The following is a 22,293-nucleotide window of genomic DNA, read 5'->3' as shown; positions in this document are numbered from 1 at the left end:
TCATGGCTTTCATTAGAGGTGCTTTCAGTAGTTTAAGAATTTACTTGAGTATCTGAGTAACTGACCAGATTCCTCTTTTGTAGTCATATTCTCCTAAATTATTGTAATTTCTCCTTTCAAAATTTCTTTATTTTTTATTATTTTTTTATTTTTAAAATATTTTATTTATTTTTTTGACAGAGGGAGACATATTGAGAGAGGGAACCCAAGCAGGGAGAGTGGCAGAGGGAGAAGCAGGCTTCCCGCTGAGCAGAGAGCCTGATGCTGGGCTTGATCCCAGGACTCTGGGATCATGACCTGAGCCGAAGGCAGATACTTAACAACTGAGCCACCCAGGCGCCTCTGTAATTTCTTTTAGAGAAGATTTTATCGTCGATGCTTGGTTTTAGGTTCAAATTGCAGGCAGGGAGGCAGAGGCTGTGACTGTGGTTGACAGGCGGTATACATAAGTGATTGAAACCACCAGAGTCAGTCATTCAGGCTTCATATCCCATCTTTGCACCTGTTATGTCCCTTGGCTAACTCAATTTCCGTACCTTCAAAAATGGGTAAAAGTCACACCTGTCTCTGTTGTGGGACTGTTGTGAATATCGTGTGAGATAATGCGTACAAAGCATTTAGGACGGTACCAGGCCCACAGGAAGCACTCAATAAATGTTATTTTTTGTCATCTGTTCGAGTGTTGCTCTGTCCTCCTGAGATGTTGCAATGCTCTTTTTCTCCCCCCTCGTAGTGTAAAAAGAATACATGCCTATTACAGAGAGTTTAGAAATTGAAGAAAGGCTTTGGGAAGACAGTTTCTCCTGTGGTTCCACAATGCCCGGCAAGGATCAGTTTACATTTTAACCTCACTGCTCCCGGGCTTTTATACTTGCATATTGTTTTTCGTAGCTGAGATCGTTCTTTATGTGTAATATGGTATCTGTTTTTTTTTTCTCTTAACTATTTTTTCTCTCATCATTAAAAACATTTATGAAATCATCACTTTTTTTTCCCCAAAGATTTTTTTTTTTTACTTTGACAGACAGAGATCACAAGTAGGCAGAGAGAGAGGGGGAAGCAGGCTCCCTGCTGAGCAGAGAGCCCAACAAGGGGCTCGATCCCAGGACCCCGAGATCGTGACCTGAGCCAGAGGCAGAGGCTTTAACCCACTGAGCCACCCAGGTGCCCCTGAAATCATCACTTTTGATGATTACATGATATTCCCTTGCAGTGTATTATTTTGTTGAGTAAATCATTCTCTGTTTATTTGGCATTTGGTATTTGCAACTTTTTTGGTTAGAATTAGGTTGCTTTTAGGCCATTCTACCTTGTGAAGCCTCGGGTTCTTGCTGTTAGTGACAGGTTTAGGAGTTGGGGCTTTGTGTTTGCTTCTGTTGTTTTGTCTATTGGCTGTGTGAGTTCAGGCAACATTTGAAACATGAGACCTTGTGCCCTCAGACTCATGCCTTTCTGTTCTGGAGTATTTCTATATTTGTTTGCTTTTTAATTTTTTTTTTTTTTTGAGTTTCTTTCAATAATCATGTGCAGAAGAAAAGATGAATGGAGACCATGGTTAGTATTGTGGCCTCTGTCTACATTACTGTGTGGCTATCCCGGAGCTAGCCAGGATAAACACCAGTTGCATGTTAATGGATCTTTACTGGGTAATCATACTGAGCAGTTTCTAGTAAGAAGACTATCCTAAATCGTTCTTGACAAGGTATACAATTTTTGTTTCAAATTTCTCATTTTTCTTGTAAAGCTGGATTTAAAGTATGTTAAGGTTGAATTCATTTGTACTTGGGAATATAATGAGATCTTGTACTTTCTACTTTCAGAAAACCAGCCAAGAACAGCAGTCTGAGAAAGAAGTATGCATCCAGCATTGCCAGGGAAACCTGCTGTTTAGATATGCTTTCTGAGAAAGCACATGGCAAATGAATGTCGTCTTTGTCTCAAGTCACAGCAGCCTGGTTCTGCTGGTGACTCGCACCGGCTGATTTGAGCTTAGTTTTAAACCCGGTCACTGAGCACAAGACCTAAATGTTGGTTTTGTGACCCCAGGAGGCTGCTTCAACAGTATCAGCCAGTGCGACCTTGACACTGTTTTTCATTTCCTTTGTTTGGCTCTGAGGCTGCTTGATCTGTGACCTCTAGGCAGCTTGCTTCTTTTAAAGCTCGTCCTTCATGACCATTTCTTTTCAGCTGTTAAAATATAGGACGATTTTTATCTCAACCCATGGTGAGCCAGAGTGCAGACCGCGGCTGTTGCGAGTTTTGGTAGTGGTAGTATGAACAGTGAAAAGAAAGACTTGAGATGGAAGTAGCTTGGTGGCGGGAGATCAGAAATGGATCCTAAGATCCACATAGTCTCCTGGCACCTTCAACCCTGAGCTCGCTTCCCTGTGGCTTCACTAGAAGCAAGGTGACAGGCGGTCTCCGCCTCTGAGTCATCGTCTCTCAAAAAGCTGTTCTGACGCAGCCTTAGTTGAGAATGATGGGTTATCTGAGGCAAGCGGGTCCTTCCAGGGCACGTGTGCCAGCTCCTGCCAACAAGAGGCACCGTCCGGCCTTTTCTCGACCAGGTCCAGTCATTTCTGAGAGGAGGGGGTTCCACAATTGGGATGTAGTCCACATGACTGCTCCAAAGCTCTGCCTGAAGATACTGTGTTTTTTTAAATTTTGCCCAAGATCTCTCCCCAGGGAACCTCTACCCATGTGTTTATTTTGATTGTTTCTCACAGAGACTGACAGTTGGGATTATCTTGGCTGTTTCCATCTTACAGGTAGAGAGAGTAAGAAAGTCTCTTGCTTTTAACCACTTAGTATTATGGTGACTCGACTTGAGAAAACCTTGCCAGTCTTATGCTGACTCATTATTTCCAAGGCCAGTGAGGGAATCTTGGGTGTTCTCTGTATTCAGTGTTGCTTTGATGATAGCTGTGTGCTTTGTTCTCTCTCTAATCCAGACTGTGATGGGAAAAGGACCTGCCCAATAGCAGATATTGGGTGATGCTCCATTAAGAGTACAGCCTAGCGTCCCACAGAACCAGATTCTGTTTCGGTCTCTGCCCCTTACTGACTTAATGTCAAATTATGGAATTCTGCAAGCGTCAAATTCCCCATCTATAGAACGGGTCAGTCAATAATTATAGCTGTAGACTTAGTTACGATCAAATGAGATTGTAATATGGAAAGAGTAATGACCAGCTAATAACAGTTAGTAAATATGTTTTCAAATGCTAACTTGAATTACTGTTGCGTTATTGTTACCATGGTCACTATGCAGCAAGGTCCTAAATCCCGCACTGTCCACCAGGTGGCGCCGTCGGGGCGGCGGCGGCTGCTGCTGCTGCTGCTGCTGCTGCTGCTGCTGCTGCTGCTGCTCCCCGCCCTGCCCTACCTTCCCTGATGCTCTCTTGGCTCACTGGGAAGAGCAGTGTTAGCATTCTGAGGAAGGGAGGTAGGCATACAAACAGTATCTCTGGCCCCTGGAGGGCTCCCCTTCTTTCCTAGGAGAAGTCTTGGGAAGCACCTCTGTGGTTGCCTTGTGGCCAGAACTGCAAGTTCTGGGAACGAGCGTGTTTGTCCTGCACATAGGGAAGCACCTTGGTGCAGGAATGGCGCCGTTGGGTCTGTTTGTAAAGACTGTTTCATCTTCGGTGGCTCTTCCATTTCTATGTACATGGTGAGCAGTCCGGCTCCTCCTACTCTGTCCCTGCAGTCCAGATTTCTTAGTCGATGGTCTTTATGGTTTTATTCCAGATAAATCTAGTTGCTGTTTTTTTCTTCCTAGAAATCTTCATTTCATCTAAGTTTTAAAATTTTTTGGCATAAAGTTTTGGAAGTTAAAATTTGCAGTATCTGTAATTCCAACTTGCTTTTCCTTCCCAGTATTTGTTTCTCCTTCTTTTTTAGAAATCAGACTCATCAGAGGTTTTCTTTTTTGTTGTTGTTGTTGTTAGTCATTTGAAAGAACCACCTTTTGGTTTTATTGATCCTTGCCATTGTGCATTGGCTTTAGAATTCATGAATTTATGTTCTTACCTTTATCTGCTTTCTGTGGGTTTATTCTGGGTGTTTTTTCTTCGTTAGTTGGACAATTAAGTTTGTCAATTGTCGGTCATCTCTCTCTTCTAATATCTGCATATAAGGCTATAAAATCCCCTTTAGGTATTACTTTAAATACCTTCCACAGTTTTTGATGTGTAGTTTTTTGTTTTGTAAAGGCAGGTTTATTGAGGTTTCACTTACATACCATAGAATTTGCTCCTTTTTAAGTGTACAGTTAGATGAGTTTTAACAGAGGGATACAGTTGTAAAAACATCAACATAATGAAGATCTAGAACATTTCTATCACCTTGAAAAGTTCCCCCAAGCTTCGGTTTTTGTCCCAGCAGTCTCCTTTCCTATGATGCCATGTGAATGGAATCATACAGAATATCACCTTTTGTGTTTGGCCCTGCCATTTAGCATGTTGTTGTGAGGTCCATCCGTGTTGTTGCTGTATATGGACTGGTGCCTTCTGATTGCAGCGGGGTTGTCATTGTGTAGCTCTACCACACTGTGTCTTTCTGTTCACCAGTAATGTGGTTTTCAGGGGGAGCCAGTCAGAGTATTTTAATTCTGCACTCAGGCTGTAAATACACCAGACTATTCTGGATTTGAGGTTGTCTGGGCATTTTTTACATTTAAATTTTTATTTGGGGTTTGGCATTTTGGAAGTTTTTCCATTAGTGGGCAAGCATGTGCTCATGTGTACTCACTTCTGCCCTTCCTCCCTGTAGCAGTCTGGGGCCAGTCGGGAGACAGAAACCACAAAGGGAGTTAAACAAGGGCAGTTTAATACAGGGACTTACTGCCTACGATAAAAGGGTAACTGTAGGATCTAGGGAAACTGTGTGCTTCCCTGGGGCTGAGGGAGCATGCCCAAGGGAGGATGAACGACCAGAGATTCCGGGTTCTGTAGAGAAAGCTGGCTTCAGCCCATGGCATGACAGAGAGGCTAGACCAGAGCAGGCCCGGGAGTTCTGGGCCAGCCGTAGACTTCCCTCTGCAGGTCAGGTGAGGAGGAGCAGATCTGGAGCCAGTAACATGGGTGAGCAAAGGAGGTCTGGGTGCTGGCTGGGGGGCAAGAGGCCTTCAGAGCCTGGGAGCCAAGCTGGGGCTCTGGTGTCCATGTCAACATGGCTGCTGAAAGGTTATGGCCAAGCCAAGGCTTCAAGTCTCAGAGAAACTAGGTTCTGGGCTGTCACTGGGCCACACTTCACCAGCCGTCCTCACATCCATACTACCAGCCCCTGTGCCCGAGACTCAAGAGAGCCTCTTCCTCCCTGCACGGTCCCTCCAGCCTCTCTGCTGAGAAAGCTGAATGTCACATATCCTTCAGAGAAGTGCCTCAGGTGCCATCGTTCACCTCAGAGCATTTATCATAGAGAAAGTGCATTCGGAGCCGAGAGGCAGTAAATTGGGGACCGATGACCTCCCTCTGTTCTTTCTCCGAGAAATGCCCTCAGATCAAAAGCGGTACTACCCGCGAGCTCGTGCTGTCCACAGACACTTCATGAGGGGACAGGGATTTATGAAAATCAGAACTTACAAAGAATAGGTTTGTAGACACATGCAAATCTCACATTCATCATGATCTGTTGCCACACACGTCGTGCTGCCGTCCCTGTCCCCACCGTTCCTGGTCAGGAGAGACTTGACTGTTCTGTCAGACCTCAGGGTGGAGGCAGTTTCTTTCTTCATGCTGCTTGCTCATTATAGAAAACATTTAAGATGCAAATTTCGAAGAAAGTTTCATACCAGAAAAGCTAAGTGTTGTTTTGTTGTTGTTGTTGTTGTTTTTAAAGCTAAGTGTTTTTAACTCTCAGCTTAGATGAGCTAATACTAGGAACTTGGTGCTCATCCTTTCTGAAACAAAAACTAGGACACGTGGTCTTTACAAAGAATTTTTTCTGGTTTGTGTATTTTCACACATATGAAAAATATTATCATGGCATAAATTAAAGCGCATTTGATTATCCATACCCAACTAAACACTTGTTGAATAAAGGGCCGTCTCAGAATACCAAGAACATACACATACTAATGCTTTTATAGCATAAGGAATAAAGCCATCTTTTGTAGATAGTCTTAAATCAGAAAAATAAAAGAAAAAATGATAAAAATTCCTATTTAGCAGTTATGTGTTTTTGCATAATTGAAAGTCTTACGGGCACCCCCCCCACACACACACACACCCCCACAGCTCTGACCTTATGTTTCTGACACTGCCCGGGGCTCAGTTTCCCAAGACTTGATGGTCATTACAGAAGGATTGGGACATGCTTTGCAGGTAGAACTAGTCTGCTTTTCTTACAGAATTCTTTTCTCCCCCCCGAAGGATTTTGAGAGACTCTTTCTTTGTGGGTATTTAGGTTGTAAATCTCTGACACTTCATTACGTGGGAATACCCAGCAGTAGGGCTCGCAGAGGTTTTATATACTTTCCAGAAATTAAGCACTGTTCCCTTACAAGTTTGCCCACATCAGAAAGTCCAAATTGTAAAAATTGAGGCCTGCAAAATAGCTTACTCAGAGAGCTTTGCTGCATTCTCGACTAGTTTTCTGTAAACATTTCATTCTTTAGGTGTATTTAAATTGGACCTTCTTTAGTCTGAGATACCTTTCAAGACTGCCTTTATTAAATGAAGTGAGATCAATTTGTATTTTAGCTTTCATTTTGCTTGGGATTCTTTGGGCTTCTTTCATTTGGCAAGATGAGAGAAAGAGGCCTGGCCTGTTTGTTATCTTGGAAATTTCCAGCCCATGAAAGCATACAGAGGCCCAGCTTGCCGGGATTCTTAGGTGACTAGCTAGCTCTTTTCCTAAATTATTAAGCTACCTTAAAACAGCAACTTGGCGCAGTTTGTGTTTTAGGTTTTCATATCTTTTGAAAGATTAATATCCTCACAAGACTGATGATAGGTTGGATGTCTCCTTTCAGTGCTTTCTGGTGGCAGGAGCGTCACACTCTGCTCTGTTCTTGTACTCTACCTTCTTTAGACAGCTTCCATTATTCCAGATTTGGTGTTCACTAACTTCCTGAAAGCTTTCCTCCCACAATTTAGCTTCCTTCAGTGTGAAATTTATAAAGCAACATAGAGCTGCTCTTAAAAGAATTTTTCTTAAAGAGCTATCATAGGCAACCAAGAGTAGAGTTCATTTTTATGTCCATTTTTCCTTGTAGATTTATTGCAGTCATAACACTGGATATGCTGTTCCTTTTGGTTTTGGCGTGCATGGGTCAGTTTGGAGTGATTGACGTCATCTTATTTAACAATCATATATTATACTCTTAGGTTTATTTTTTGATTACGTATTTCCAAAGCTTCTTGAGGGAACTGGAAAAAAGTATCATTTTTAAATAAAGATTAGGGATATGTTTCTTTATTAAATATTTATTGAGAACTCTTTTCTGCTGGCCTGACTCTCTGAAAAGATATTAGAGGTGCTTCTTGCTCTTAAATAGCTCCCACTTTAGGGAAAGGAAAAGGTAATTGGTGAGAGGGAAGAATGAGAGTGTGTGCTGGACCAGAAGGTTGAACGGGCATTCCCTAAACTGAGGACAGGATTATATTCAGCAGATGCCTGGAGTTGTGAAAAAATACGGCGCTTGAGGAATTTTGAGTAGCCAGTAGTAATACTGACAGATGAACCCCTAAGTCCGCTCATGTACTCATTTTATTAGTCTCCGGTATCTCAGGTGCACTAGATACTTGAAATAACAAGATTTGCAGGTCATTCAGAAAAAATTCTACAATTCAGTCTTTGTTCTGAATTAGAGTGAGTGCTCCTTCTTTTAATATTCTGTAAATATATATTAAAAAAGGGCAAGATCTTCCTCCCAGAGATGACCACAAGGTTTCTTCCTTCCCTCAATTCCTGTAGCGCACGCTTCCTCCACACAAGGGTGGCTCACGCTTTGCAGTCGGACGTGCTGGGGCTCATAGCCTAACCCCAGCACTTACACTTACTGGCCTTGGGACCATGAGCAAATTCCCATATTTCTCTAAGCCTCAGTTTCCGCCTCTCTCAAGAGGGATATACTCCCACTCATTTCGTGGACCATTCTGCAGATTATGTGCAATAATGCACGCAAAGTGCTGAGCCGGTAGCACTCAACTCAGGGTGGCTCCGATCACAGTCGTGAGTCATGGGACACTGTGGCTTAGCTTGTTTCCTGACTTAACCTGCCTCGTTTAGCTCCCCATGTATTGTACAGGATCCTGCTCTATACTTTCTGCGCCATCCACAGTTGTACTCATCCCCCACCTCCGCCGACCCGCCCCCTGCCCCAGCCAGGCCTGGCAGGGGTGTCTGACAGCGAGCAGGTACTCCTTACGTCTTTGTAACTAAAGATGCAATGCCAGGTAGCAGCCATGCAGTGCCTCTTAAGATCCATTATACTTCAGTATTTGGGGTATGAAAGTTCCTTATGGGTTCTTGCTGTGGAAAGCTAAAGGCATGATGGTAGGGAAAAAATCTGATTCTGGTCAAAACTTTTTTTACCTTTGACCAAAGACTGTTATAAAACTCACAGAACAAAAACAAAACAACAAAATCAGGAGCATTATGATTTTCAGAGTGAGTTGTGAAAGTTCATGCCTGAGCAGAGTTGGAGTAAATTCTAGGCATTTTGTAAAAGCCCTACTTCAGAAATTAATTTTGTCGTGTAAATCAAGGGATTATTTTTGATAAATCACAAAAAACTAACAATAGGCAAGTAATAAACTTTATATTATACTGAAACCCCATCATTAAAAAAAGCACTTTGCCTTTTGGGCTTTTATCAGATGGCATCCATCGTACGCAGACACACGTGTGGTGGGCGCTGCGCCTCTGGGCGGGGGGCTCCCTGGGTGCAGCCTTCAGGCTGTTGGAAGCCAGTCTCGTGGCCCACGTCAGAGCTTGTGTCATTCCATCAGGAGCCTGCCTCGAGCCAAATTTCTTTGTCTTACCCCAGCTTACGGACTGTGTTTCATTCCAGTCTTCTTGGTTAATATCTGCAGCCCTGTTTTCTTTGGTTGGAGTTCCGAGAACAGGTCCATGGATTGATTTGAAGTCCTCATAAGCTCAAAGTGGGATTGAAGTAATCATTGGTACTAGGTTTTGCGTCAGGAAGATTTTACGAGGGGCTGGTAGAAGCGTAATTTGGTGTGACCATAATTTGAATCAGAGGAAATTTCCCGTTAAACTTCTCACAGGATTCATTTAAGCAGCAGGATGTGTTGAAATCGAACGGCTTTATACCGACCTCGCCCACACAGCTTTACGTGGCTGTCCGCTTGCTTGCTTGACTACCTTCTCACTCATCCGCTGGGAGAGGACTGCAGCCCCTGAGAATCTGATTCGTCACCTCTCCACAGTCTCGGATCCACTCCTGGGTAGAGACAGGTTCACATCAAGAAAGGAGAAGTCTTTCTTTCTTTCTTTCTTTCTTTCTTTCTTTCTTTCTTTTTTTAAGATTTTATTTATTTATTTGACAGACAGAGACCACAAGTAGGTAGAGAGGCAGGGCGGGGCGGGGGCGGGGGGAAGCAGGCTCCCCGCTGAGCGGAGAGCCTGATGCAGGGCTCGATCCAGGACCCTGAGATCATGACCTGAGCCAAAGGCAGAGGCTTAACCCACTGAGCCACCCAGGAGAAGTATTTCTGATGGAGCCAAATCAGTGCCCTGGATGCTTCTGACTGACCCTGGTCTGTCTTCTCTTGCACCTTTGCTGAGCCTCTAGTGGCTGGCATCGAAGGTACGGGATGGCATGTTGGTGGCATCCTTTGACTATCAAGCTTCTTTGTCATCTTGCCAGATTCCAAAGGCATGTGTGCTTTCCTCGTTCTGGGTCACTGTAAAACCATCACCTGTGACAGGGCGCCAGCCTGACTCACCTGTCCAGAAGGGATGATGTGTCTGAGAAATCCGGTTGTGATACTGGATGCAGAATTATAAGTACGCAAGAGTAGTGTGTGCAGAATTGAAGCTTTTCCTTAAACACTTTGACAAGTCTCTCAGGTGGTTTTCTGGGGATACTGCATGACTCTGTTTGTTTAGTAAACTTCTGAGGTGAGTTTCTAGCGGCAAAGGAGCAGAACTTTGAACCCTGTACCCAGATACGGGCCAGACCCATTTGTTCACGATGGGCCTTGTTGCTGGGGCGGGATGAAGCTCTGCTTTACATTTTAATGTGTTTAGTTCAGCTTAACTCTGCTTGTGCAAGACAGGCTGTCACTCTGATTCCCGTGAGTTATCGCGTGCTTAAGCCAGATCTCGGCTGTTCTCTAGGCTGGTTGACACAGTGTAATTCAGAGTTTCAGAGTTGCAAAGGCTATTTGAGAAGAAAGCAGTTTCCATCAGCCTTCTCTCCTTCTCTATGCATGTATCCATGTATTTATAACGCTGGGAATCCATAATGCTGGGAATCTGAGGATTTTGCTCTGGTCTGGCCTGGAGGAAACAAGCCAGATGCATTGGATTTGGGGTGTCTCCAGCAGAGCTCACTAGAGGCCCCTCTGTGTGTGTCCTGCACCATATTGTGAGCTTATCAGGTCAGTTCTTAGAGCAACAGAGCTACTGTTTATATTACTTACACATTTTCCCAAAAAGGGTTTATTTATTTATTTTTTAAAGATTTTATTTATTTGACAGAGAGAAACACAGTGAGGGGGGAACACAAGCAGGGGGAGTGGGAGAGGGAGAAGCCCACTTCCTGTTGAACAGGGAGCCCGATGCAGGGCTCAATCCCAGGAACCTGGCATCAAGACCTGAGCCCAAAGCAGACGCTTAACGACTGAGCCACCCAGGCGCCCCTGTATTACTTACGCATTTCCCCCATTTTCCAAAGAAGGACTTAATGTGGTAGCTCCCAAGGGCAGAGCTCCCATGGGACCCGGGCCCACATGACCCAGAGTCAGCACTCTTACCCTGAAACTTCACTGCTTCCTCGGCACATGCTGCCTTTTACATTCGTGTTGCCCAGCTGCGTTCCTGGCCCAGTAGAGCTACCGGGAAGGTTGGTTGATTCAATCTGAATGCTGTCCAGCAGCCTTGGATGGGGTCACCGCCCCTCAGCAGTGGTGCCTGGCACCTAGTTGGCCCTTGCATAGTTTTACTTGAGGAAAGGTAGTGAGGGAGACAGTGTTATTCCCATTTTATGGTTGAGAAAACCTGATCCCAGAGAAGTCAGGCGACTTGCCTGAAGTCACCCATCATCACTAGTGGTGGCACTTTTGAAATCAAGGGCCATCTGATGTATTTAATATCAGCCAAATTTGTAATTCTTCTGGTCTTCCTGTGTGTTTCACTAACATGGGCCTATTTCCAGAAACCCTTGGGGGTCGTGCTTACGGTTTTTCCAGTTCTTTGCTGTATCAACTTTGGGCAGATTGCTTGCCTACTCTGTTCCTCGTTGACCTCATTTGTAGAAGGAGGAATATCAGGTGGGTTAATCTGTGCAGACACTTGATTAGCTCAGTGCCGAGCGCATGCGTACGCTCAGGTAATGAACGTTTGGCCTCGTGTCTAACTGTAGAATCAGGTAGTAGGACAGCGTCGTATCCAGCGCGACAGGGTGAGGCTGGGGTTCACACTAAGCTAGCGCCCACCTGAGGATACAGTGCGTGTCCAGAGAGCACAGCCTTGAAGAGGACACTCGCCTGCACGTGCGCCATTGCCTTTGCGCACTCAGACAGCAGACGGGGTGCAGGGTGATGGTGAGCGGAGTCGAGGTGTTTGTGAGACAGTGAGACGGGTGTCCAGATTCCGGGCCCGTCCGTGTCCGTTTACTCCAGACTGATGTGTTGATTAGCGTCTGAGTGGCCAGCGGATTCTAAATAACCATGGTTAAGAGGCTTATTTTAGTTTCTCCTCCCTTCTGTCACCTCTCTTAGGAAGAGCACAGAAAATCGCCGGGCTTGGTCCGTTCTCTTAGGCCCAGCGCACCTTCTTTAAGGAGCCTATAGCTCTGGACTTGGCCTTTGTCTTGTCCAGAAGGATCACGTCGTCTTCTTTTGATCATCTCGTTCTTTCCAAAGTAGTAGTTCTTTTTCATTGCAACAAAAAATCAAAGTGGACGTGCCTGGGAGGGATGACTAAGCTGGGGTCGGAGACCTGCTCCTTATCAGTCAGTATCAAACACAGAAATGGGAATCGAGGGAGAAGAGACTTCCTTTGATTTCAGGAGAATGTTGAGAGGAATAGAAACTCTCTGAGGGCAGGACTCACTTCCTGGGTCCCCTCTGCATCTCACCCGGAGCCCTGTTGCACGCGGTGGTGCTCAGGAAGCTTGCTCCTTGGTTTCCGTGGCTTCCATTATTATTTGGCTGGGAACAAAGGGCGGTTTATTCTTTCCCTCAACCAGTTTAACACATAGTGTAGTGAACAAGACAAAGTCACTGCCCTCGTAGAACTTTCGTCCTAGTGAGAGACACAGCAAGTAAAAGAAAAGTCAAAATGATTGATTACAAGGTGCCGTGATCATTTTGAAGGAAGTAGACTAGGGGCTGAGAGACCAAGGCATGGAGGGGAGGCGACCTTTCTAGAGAAGATGCTCAGGGAGTGCTTGCTCAGATTCTCTGAGGAGCTGCCCTGTGAGCTAAGGCCTAAAGGATAAGGAAGAGCTGGCGACGAACCATCCAGGCAAGGATCATCACTGTGTAGCCACTGAAGCCAGAAAGAGTGGTTTGTTTGAGGATTTGAAGTAAAGGGTGGCTACAGGGTCCTGAGCCAAGGGGACAGTGGCAGGTGATGAAGTTCGTGGGGACAGTGGGACCAGAGATGGAGGGCCTCCGTAGCCCTGGTGCACTATTGGATTTTATTCTAAGTGCAGCAGGAGACATAGGGGGATGTGATCTGGTTCATTTCTGTATTTTTAATTATGCTTGTGGCTGTGAGATGCTGGCAGCCTGGACTGAAGGGTTGGATTCGAGTTATGTCCATGTTTTAGAGATGTGGGCAGGGGTGGTGAGGGGAAGGAAGAATCAGGGATGATTCTGGGCACCTGGTGGAATGGCGGTACCACTCCTGAGATGGGGCAGACCGGATGTGAGAACTGGTTTGGGGGTGAGGGAATGGATTAAGGTGCTGGATTTCCATGAGCTGATCCAGGGCCCCCGTGTGCAGTAGGATCTGTCCCTGGATGCATGAGCCTGGTGTGCAGAGGAGAATGCTGCTATGGAGCCGTACTGTGTGGGAGTCGTGGCACAGAGAGGATGTGTAAATGCCCGGGGGCAGATAAGGTCCTGAAAGGTGTACTTCCTGCTGCTACCATAAACAGCTCAACTCCCTGCACATTTGCTCCTTCAGAAAGCTGGCTCGCAGAACTGGAGCACCCCAGGTGCTCCACTGCAAGGTATCCATTTGAAATATATTTATGCTCCCAAGGACCAGGAAGGTGAGATGCTACTTTTAGCGCCACGGAACCATACTCTGAGCTTGTTTACAGAAAAATCCATATCTGGAGTGTGACCGACGCATTAGCGGTGACTGGCTGGCTGTGTCCTAATGGGCCAGGTGTAACATAAGCCCAGAGCCTTAGAGCAAGTAAAGTAGTTTGAAGGTGGCGGAGGTACAGCAAGGCTGCTCGTCGTTGCCTCCAGATTAGATCAAGGGCGGAAGGGCTGCAAGGAAATTGGACACCTAGAAGCCGACCGGAGACAGGCAGCAATTACTTTATGAGAGTTTGGCTGTGAGGAGAACAAGGAGGTTGTAGAATGATGGTCATCAGACTTGAGGAATTACCAGAAACACTCGAGTAGCTTCTTTAGCAAGCAGAATCCCCACCTCCCGAAGAGTGAGTGTGAGTGAGTCGCTCGTGACTTCTAACCTTTAACTGGTGATTCCGATGCTCATGATCCATGGGTCCTACAGAGAGAAACACTGAGTCTCAGAAGACCTGAGGTCATCTTGGCAGCCCGCCAAGGGTGGCAGCCGGAGGTGGGGGTGGGGGTGGGCGTGGAGGCCTGGCGGGTGGGGGGGGGTAGGGTCTTGTCTGAAGCTGCAGAACAAGCCCAAGAGCCAGGGCCGCTCCCCTGACCTTGATGTCTTCATCTTGCAGTGACGCTTCATCCCGATGGAAGGTGAAGGGGCCTCCCAACTCCCAGCTCCCCTCCCTTCGCTGGGGTTTTCTTTCCTTTCCCCGGCACCCTCTCCTGTAAGAGTAACCTTCTGATTTACCGAGTTCATTCTCCGGTGTCTGTCTCGCCTCCTAAAATGCAAGCTTCACAAGGGCAGTGATATTGGTTTTTGGTTCTCTCATCCTGGGTGCCTTAGGCAGCGCCTGGCCCATGGTAGGTGTTGAGTGCATATTTGACGGGTGTGTGGATGAAAAATATTTTGTTAAACTATAAATAAGTTAACAGATGTTGTAGGAAAATGCCGACCCTTACACATTGTTAGCCCAAAATAGAGTAGAATATTTTCTTTTTTACTTGTGTGATTCTGGCTTGGATCAGAACAGTATGTTTATGGGAGATTCATTAGAGACTTTTCAAAATATTAATAATAACAGCAGTAGTAATGACAGCAACAATAGCAGGTATTAGTAACTGTGGTGGTGAGTCCGGCTTATGGAATACTTACTGTCTGTGAAATGCATACCCCATGACGTTCTGCGCTGAAAACATCACACCCGTTACCCCACCTGGTCCTCGTGAGAGCCGAGAATGGCGGAACCAGGGTCTCTTCTCCAGAGGAGGACACGAGGCTCAGAGGTGAAGTCACTCATCCAGGGTCGCACAGCCACTAGAGACATACCATCTGGGATCTTAAAGATTAATACCTCAACTCCCAGTAACACTCGGTGTTAGGTTTGGGGCAATTTCTTTTTGGAGGAGGAACTGACAAGGCTAAAAATGAGGCGAGCATTGCTCTTTGGAGAGTTCCCAGCCCAGAACACCCTCCAGCTGGTCTGAAACCCAGGCTGGAAAGGAGATGTGGTTTTACGGGTGCAGCTTTCCAGCATCCCACCCCCTCGGCTCTGCATTCCCACATCACAAAGAGCCTTTCGTCTTGAACTGTTGGGCTTTTCTTGCTTCTCAGACCACCTCCCTGAAGCAGGCCAAGGCAAATTCCTGCGGCGGCGACGGGGCACTGAACCATCCCTGGGGAGGCCACAGTAGCCCTTCCCCTCGGTCGCACCCCGCCCTGGAGAGGAAGGGCCGACAGAGGCTCCTTCACCCGCTTCCCACACCACTTCCCTGCTGAGGCCTCAGGAAGGGGCCGGGGGACACAGTGACTCCATAAATGTCTCTCCAAAGATGTGAGTGGGCCTTTGAGTTCTTGGAACACTGCACCTATTAGACTGGTTTAAGCTCACAGAGTTAATCACCACCTGCCGTGGACAAGGGCGGCTTTCATTCCCACCCCTGCCAGCCAGGACGGGCCTTGCTCGGACTCAGTGACACTCCATACACGGCGGCGAAACCCCTCGCCCCACAGCAGCAGTCACGGGGTGAACACGAGCACAGCCCTGGGCTCTGTAAAGAGAGAGGCTCGTGACCTGCGCTGCCGTCTTTCAGCACACGCTCAGCAGGCGTGTGCCAGCATCTCGACGGCCACAATCTCATTTAATTCTCATGATGAGCCCCGAGAGGCAGGGTTGTCGTACTTCCATAGGGGAGGACAGCCTGAAGAGACGGGTGACTTGCCAGAGTCCCCTAGCGCTTGCAAGAGGCAGAGCCGTGTTTTCATTACAGATTGAGTCGGTTCTCAAACCTGGGCTTTGCGCGTCTGCTCGTCTGTGATTCCAGTTAGGGGCAAGAACTCTGGAGCCTCACCGCCTGGGTCTGAACAGTGATCCTGCCACTTTCTAGCCAGGAGACACTGGGCAGGTTACTTCCCTGCCCTCTTCCTTGTTCCTCTGAAACACAGAGATAATAATATATGCAAATCATAGGGTTGTTGCCAGGATTAAGTGGATGGATGTGTGTAGAGCATAGAGTATGCGGCACACAGAAAGCACTGTGTAAGTGCTGACTCTTAGTTTATGCATCATGTCCTGCTGTTCCCCCTGGATGATGGAAACTTAATCGCAGAGGTTTCCAACTGTCCCTCCCACTCCCCACCCAAGGCTTATGTCTCGTTCTCGAGATGCTTGTGTAGGTAACGCGTATTCCAGGGTGCCTGGTATATGGTTAGCACCTGGAAAGTGTTAGTGATGACCAGTGTGGCCATACCTAAGTCACTGGGGTCGGTGGGGGGGACAGCATCTGATCCTCAGTGAGCATCCACTCTCCCTGGCTTGGGACCCAGACAGAGACACGGTCACCATCCAGAGGCTCGTCTCCCGGGTAGGACAAGAACTAGGGGCAAGCATTATTTTGCGTACACCAAGAGGCTGTTACTTTTTTTAAAAAATATTTTGTTTATTTATTTGACAGAGAGAGATCACAAGTAGGCAGAGAGGCAGGCAGAGAGAGAGAGAGGAGGAAGCAGGCTCCCTGCGGAGCAGAGAGCCCAATGTAGGACTCGATCCTGGGATCCTGAGATCACGACCTCAGCCAAAGGCAGAGGCCAAACACACTGAGCCACCCAGGCGCCCCATGGCTGTTACTTTAATGCCCTAACAATGCATTGATAACGTAATTCACTGAAAGGGTAGGAGAGATGAAAATATTACTGGTTAAGTTCTTGGTCAAGGTAGAGTAAATCAGAGAAATTAGCGCTTAGAACTTGTCCAGGGATAAATTGTGTCCAAAGAGCTTGGGGCGTACCATTTGCGAATGAATTGTCACTTTCCAACCGCCGCCAGCCCAGGCTCTGGGAAGACCCTTCCCTTCCGGGTGCCCAGACAGCTTGGGCTTCTCGGCTGTTCTGTGTTGACCTGGGCTTTGTCGTGACCATCCTTTCCACTTCTTCTAGCTTAAGAGTTGGACAGTGGAGGACCTTCAGAAGAGGCTCCTGGCCCTCGACCCCATGATGGAGCAAGAGATTGAAGAGATCCGACAGAAGTACCAGTCCAAGAGGCAGCCTATCCTGGACGCCATTGAGGCTAAGAAACGGCGGCAACAAAACTTCTGAGGGAGGGAGGCCCGGCATGCCTGCCCGCACCCCAGCTTCGGTGACGCCGGGCCGCTCGCCGCTCGGGCTCGCCCGCCGACGCTCCTGCCCCGTCGTCCCTCCACAGCACCTTCACCTTCGTGAACTCAGGACGTGCGCCGGTGGGAAGGGCTGTCTGCCGTCAGCGTGCTGCCTCGCGTATGTATTTAAATTGGTCAGTTAGAGTATCTCAAAGGATTTGTATCGGCGCTTTTAACTCAGAGTTTTAAACCCCAGGAACAGAGACTCCAGGATGTGATAGCTGGGAAAGTGTTACATGTGGTCTTGACTTTCTTCTCCCAATAGCTTTCAATTGTTCTTTCTGGAAGACTTTTAAAAAATATATAAATATGCACATATATATAAATTATAACTGGATTCCCCACCGAGTGTGGTGGCATCTCTGTACAGGTACAGTTTTAAACAGTTGGCCTCTTTTCTGTAAGATTATGGTACTGTGGGACAGGAGGGCAGGGGACGCCGGGAGGCTGTCGGGGCCACTCCGCTCCCAGGACCCAAGCTCACCCTTCTGCAGGGCTGCATTTAAAAATTTAGGTTTAGGCCAGTTCTTCCCCAGGATTTCAGCCTTGTGTGGGTCATCTCTGGCTTCTGGAGCTGTGGACCACGTCCGAGGGACAGCCTTGAGAGTCTGTGTTTACTTCTTGAGTCCCAGGAGAAGCCTGGCATCCTCTTTGCAAACGGCCCCTTGTGGCTTCAATGCCTTTCATCCATCTGCGCTCTCCCGACCGCCTCGAGCCACAGCACAGATACTGCCCAGTGCCTTAAGAGGAGACGTGACCCAGTGCGGGGACGGGCCTGCCAGGACCTCTCCACACACACGGGGCTGTGTGCAGTCCACAGAGGGGAAGTTGTGTCCAGAGTCCTCGCTGTTCATGCGAAGATCGCACGGGGCACCTTGCTCCACATTCCTTACAGACAGGGGTAGAGGGCATTGTTTTTGTGATCACATTCCAATATGTGACTGTTTTCCTTTTGATTTTATTGCTGAGGGGTCTGGAAAGGATACATGAATATCAGACTGAGACCTGTTCCCCAGGAGAGCTCTGTCCGGGCCCGTGTAATGCCAGGGCTGGACGGGACCCCAGGCATCGTCTGGCCTGACTGAGGCTCGGAGAGGGGAAGTGACAGGGTGACCAAATCACAAAGCAAATTGAAGTAAGAGGTGGGACGAGACCATCGCTCCTCACTCCTGGGCCACTGAGCCAAGCGTTCCCTTTCCCAGGGGGAGAAACCGGTGTCAGTTTGGGTTAAGTTGTCCCGGGGCACCCTACCAAGGGCGACTTGCTCGTACTTGGTCTCAACAGTGGGTGACTGGCTAAGATGGGCCCCCAGGGAAAGCCAGACGGTTCGGGCTCGACCAGTCCGTGACTCTGCAGCCTCTGCCAGACAGCAGTCTGCACCACGCAGGTGATCTGGGCCTCGAGCAGATCAGAGGGCTTCACAAAAACACAGCACTGAGCCATCCCTCTGTAGCACTGGCTCGAGGCCACGTGGCGTGTAGTCACACGGCAAAGAGGAGACAGCAAAGAAAGGCATATGTCTGCTTATTTTTTAATGTCTCTTCGCCTCAGGTGGGGAGCTCTGACTGGGCTGCACCTAAAGATAGTGTAATTTGACTCCATAATTGCTTTTGCTTCCCAAACCTAGGAATCAATGGAATGGCAGGGAATGCTCCTCTCTCTCCGCTGGCCAGATCCTGGTCTTTGCAATTAAAGCCGGTTTTTAAAAATATAAGAGGCCGTGGTTGGTCCGCAGGGTTTGGCCAGTTAGGCAGTTATGTGGCAGCTACAGAGAACAGAGGATCCCACTAGAAGGATCGACGGCAGCTAGCATTCACTGACCACTTAGTATATGCCCGGCACTGAGCTGGGTCGGTGCGCTTTTTATCGATGTCCGATCCAAACCTCACCACAACTCCGTAAGCTAAGTACTTGATCTCCGCCCCACAAGTGAAGGAGTAAGTTCAGAAAGAAAAAGGCAATGTGTCCCTCGGGGCTGTTAGGGCTAGTGAGTGGCAGAATCAGGATTCGTGGCATCACCATGTGCGGCCAGTATTTACAGGGAAGAGGAAAATCACAAATCTTTAAAATGAAGTGACTACCTTTTCTTGCACAGAAGAGAGAACTCCAACTGGCAGTTTTAGGTTGGGAAATGGCTGAGTTAGTTGTCAAGTCTGACAGCCAAGTGAGTCCCACCAACCTCAGCGCGGAGCGTGTATTCCCCCACACCATCTGCTGCGCTCGCGAGCAGGCCTGCCTCAGCCTCTTCCATTTTAGAAAGGACTTTGCACTTGGCCAGACAGGATGGGAAGTGCCCATTTTTTCCTTCCTAAGCTAGAGCCAAGTAAAAGTTTTTCCCCCGTAAATGTTCTTGGGTCATGAATCTTGATCCGGACTTGATTCTGTTCCAGGCCTGTGTGCGCCCGCCCATGCGGGCCCAGTACAGAACACCGCTCCCCAGTCTCACTGGACAGGGCCTCTGGCCAGGAGTCCATTTCTTTGGCGCAGGTCCATTTCCTGACACAGTGCCTTTGCGTCCTGGTGATGGACAAGCAGCGGGGCGAGTCTGGTTGTCTTTCCCGGGAGCACTGGCTTCCGGAGAAGTCCGAGAGCTCTCCTTGAGCCTTGAGCTTCAGCATCTGTGACTTGAGCTCCCGGGGAACCCTGTGGCCCTCACCTCTTCTCTCCTTTTAAGAAACAATGACCCACACCTAATTGTGTCTTTTAAAAAATCTCAGATTCTCTAAGGATATCTTGATGGCTTCCCCATCAGTAATTCCGAAGCAGATTTCTAGTTTTCTTTTTCCTTTGTCCTTTCTCCCAAGCACCAGCTGGATGGATGGACAGATAGATGGATGGATGGATGGATGGATGTTTGGCTGGCTGGCTGGCTAGACCGATGGATAGATAGGACCAGTACACTGAAGTGATTTAAGAGCTATAGCTTTGAGTCCTTGACACTGTATATTCTGACCCAGGAAACAATTCTTTAGCAGCTGCCAGATGCCAGAGACTTATTGTACCATTAAATTTCAATAGCTCTTACCAATAGCAGAAATGAGAGCAGTGACATCACTCTAGCTCCTACAGATATTAAAAGGCTAAGAACAATGTCATGAAGAACTCTGTGCTAATAAATTGAGCAACTTAAACAAAATGGACAGATTCCCTGAAAGATACAAAACACCAAAGCTCACTCCATAGATAATTTGAATCTCCCTCTATTCAAACTTAATAGCTCTGGGACATCTAGGTATTATGGTCCTCCTTTTACAGAGAAGGAAACTGAGGCTCAGAGAGGCGAAGTCTATTGCTCAAGGTCGTGCAGCTAAAATACGGCAGAGCTTGGATTCCAGGGCAGGTCTTCTGATTCCGATGCTAGTGCCCTTCCCAGCAGATACCACGTTGCCTCTTAAGATCGCAGCTCCTCAGCCTCCCGCCCCGTCCTTCCTTACACACTGTGTGTTTTCATCAGGGTTCTATTCACTGTGTTTAGATTCTGTGTTCTTTTTTGTGTTTGGGGAAAAAAAAAAAAATCTCTTCCACCAGCTTGCACTCGAACCAACTTGGAAAAAGCTTAAATGCTATTGCTGATGTACAACTTAAAAATGTGAAGTTTGTAGCTTTAACTTTTTGTAATGAAAACTAATAATACTGGCTGAAGTGCTGACTTGAAATGCTATTTTATAAAGTTCGGATGTAAATAATCCATCAAGGTCAGCAGTTTGTATATGTCTGAGAGACGGCTTCCTCCCAGCACCACCCCCCCTTTTTTAAATCCGAGGTGCTTCCTGTGTGCTTTTATGTTAGAATTTGTTGTTCTCCCTACTTCGTACACATTGCCACCTCTGTTTTAAATAAACTGTCCTTTGGAACACAAGACTTTCTTCTTTTTAAAAACGAGATCCCCATCTGTAGCCTGGATCATGGTGTTGTGAACCTTTGTGAACCTCTGTGGTGTGTTCATTCCAGAATCCAAAGCTGGGGGCGCAGAGGGTAGGGTAGGGAGAAGACTTTTGTTGGATGCCTGCTGGGTGCCAGGTCCTGAGCTGGTAGGCAGGGATGTAAAGACGAGCCAGGCGCAGTTCTTGCAGACCAGACCGGGCATTGGTCCAGCACATGAGCACCCACGGGTGCCCACGGAGACGCCACGGTAGACGGAAGTGCACCACCGAGTGTGGACACAGGAGGGGGAGTGACAATGAATTCTGCCCGGGTGTCCCCCAAAGCTTTTCTGGAGGAGGTAATACATCCTGAACTTAAAAATGAGCCAGAGATGGCCAGGACAAGAAAGGGCAAGAAGTGAGAGCGAGCAGCCTCTGCTCAGGTCTGATGTGAGGGTCCGGGCACAGGGCCATCTGCGCTCCCTTCACCGGGTCTGTTGTGGCCTGGACCTGGGCCCGGTGCGGCCCCGCATTCCGAGGGAAGCTGCCCTCGTAGGGCCGATCCTTGTCCAGAAATACTTCCCTCTCCTGACCCTGGGTCCTCCCAAAGTTCGCTCCAGAGCAGCAAGAAATAGAGTGACACCGAAAATTAAGTGCGAGTCTCTTGAGTCACATCGCTCTTCCGTACTTGATGTAATAGTCTATTTGCGTATCTGTCACGCTGTTCTGTCCGCCTCTCTGGGAGTGGGGGGATGTGTGCTTTTGTCGCCTAGTTTACTCCCCGGTGGCCAGCGTCGATGACAGATGTTCCCCGTTGCTCAGACTGAGAACCTGGGGCCCAAAGGAGGGGAGGAGAGACGAAGTCAGTGCGCGTTGCCTGAGCGCTTCCTGCGTGGCGGACACGTGCCAGAGCCTTTCCGATGGTTTCGTCTTTCTGCACAGACCCTGAAGCATCCCAGAGATCGTGATTCTAATAGCGTGCAGGACGGCCCGCTGGGAGTGTTCTGGAGACGTGTCAAGACGGTTTCCTGGTGACCATGATCACCAGGTCCCCTCAGCGTGGAGCACACGGGTGCTTGGTGTGCTGCGGTGCGTTTGGGGACAGCTCTGCCCCTGCTCAACCCCACAGTCGAATCCCACGGGATGGTTACATTGGTGAAAGCTTGTTTATTAACCCCCGATGCTAAACCAGAGCTCACTTACATCTGAACACAAAGTACTTTGTACAGGTTTTGCTATTAGTTTTCCAAGAATGAATGCTGTGGAATGGAGGGACACTCGGGGTTCGCTTTGGGGCTTTCCCAAGAGCTGTCAGCCATGCGTGGGAGCAC

General features: G+C 47.8%; 1 protein-coding gene across 3 annotated transcripts in view; it reads left to right on the top strand.

Annotated features, from left to right (window-relative positions):
- STK4 (serine/threonine kinase 4) overlaps positions 1-20,958 on the top strand; it is a 92,705-nt gene extending 71,747 nt beyond the window's left edge. For all 3 annotated transcript variants that reach the window (XM_004746372.3, XM_013053270.2, XM_045082163.1), the window contains one exon: positions 16,882-20,958. In XM_004746372.3, coding sequence (XP_004746429.1) covers positions 16,882-17,040 — 159 coding nt within the window. In that variant the 3' untranslated portion in view covers positions 17,041-20,958. The remainder of the gene's footprint in view (positions 1-16,881) is intronic.
- Positions 20,959-22,293: the final 1,335 nt, after the last annotated feature.

The sequence above is a fragment of the Mustela putorius genome, unplaced genomic scaffold (genome assembly GCF_011764305.1).
Source record: "Mustela putorius furo isolate JIRA1106 unplaced genomic scaffold, ASM1176430v1.1 tig00000592_pilon_pilon_pilon, whole genome shotgun sequence".
Lineage (NCBI taxonomy): Eukaryota > Metazoa > Chordata > Mammalia > Carnivora > Mustelidae > Mustela > Mustela putorius.
Note: the sequence above shows the minus strand (reverse complement) of the source record. Positions and strands in the feature narration are given on the sequence as shown.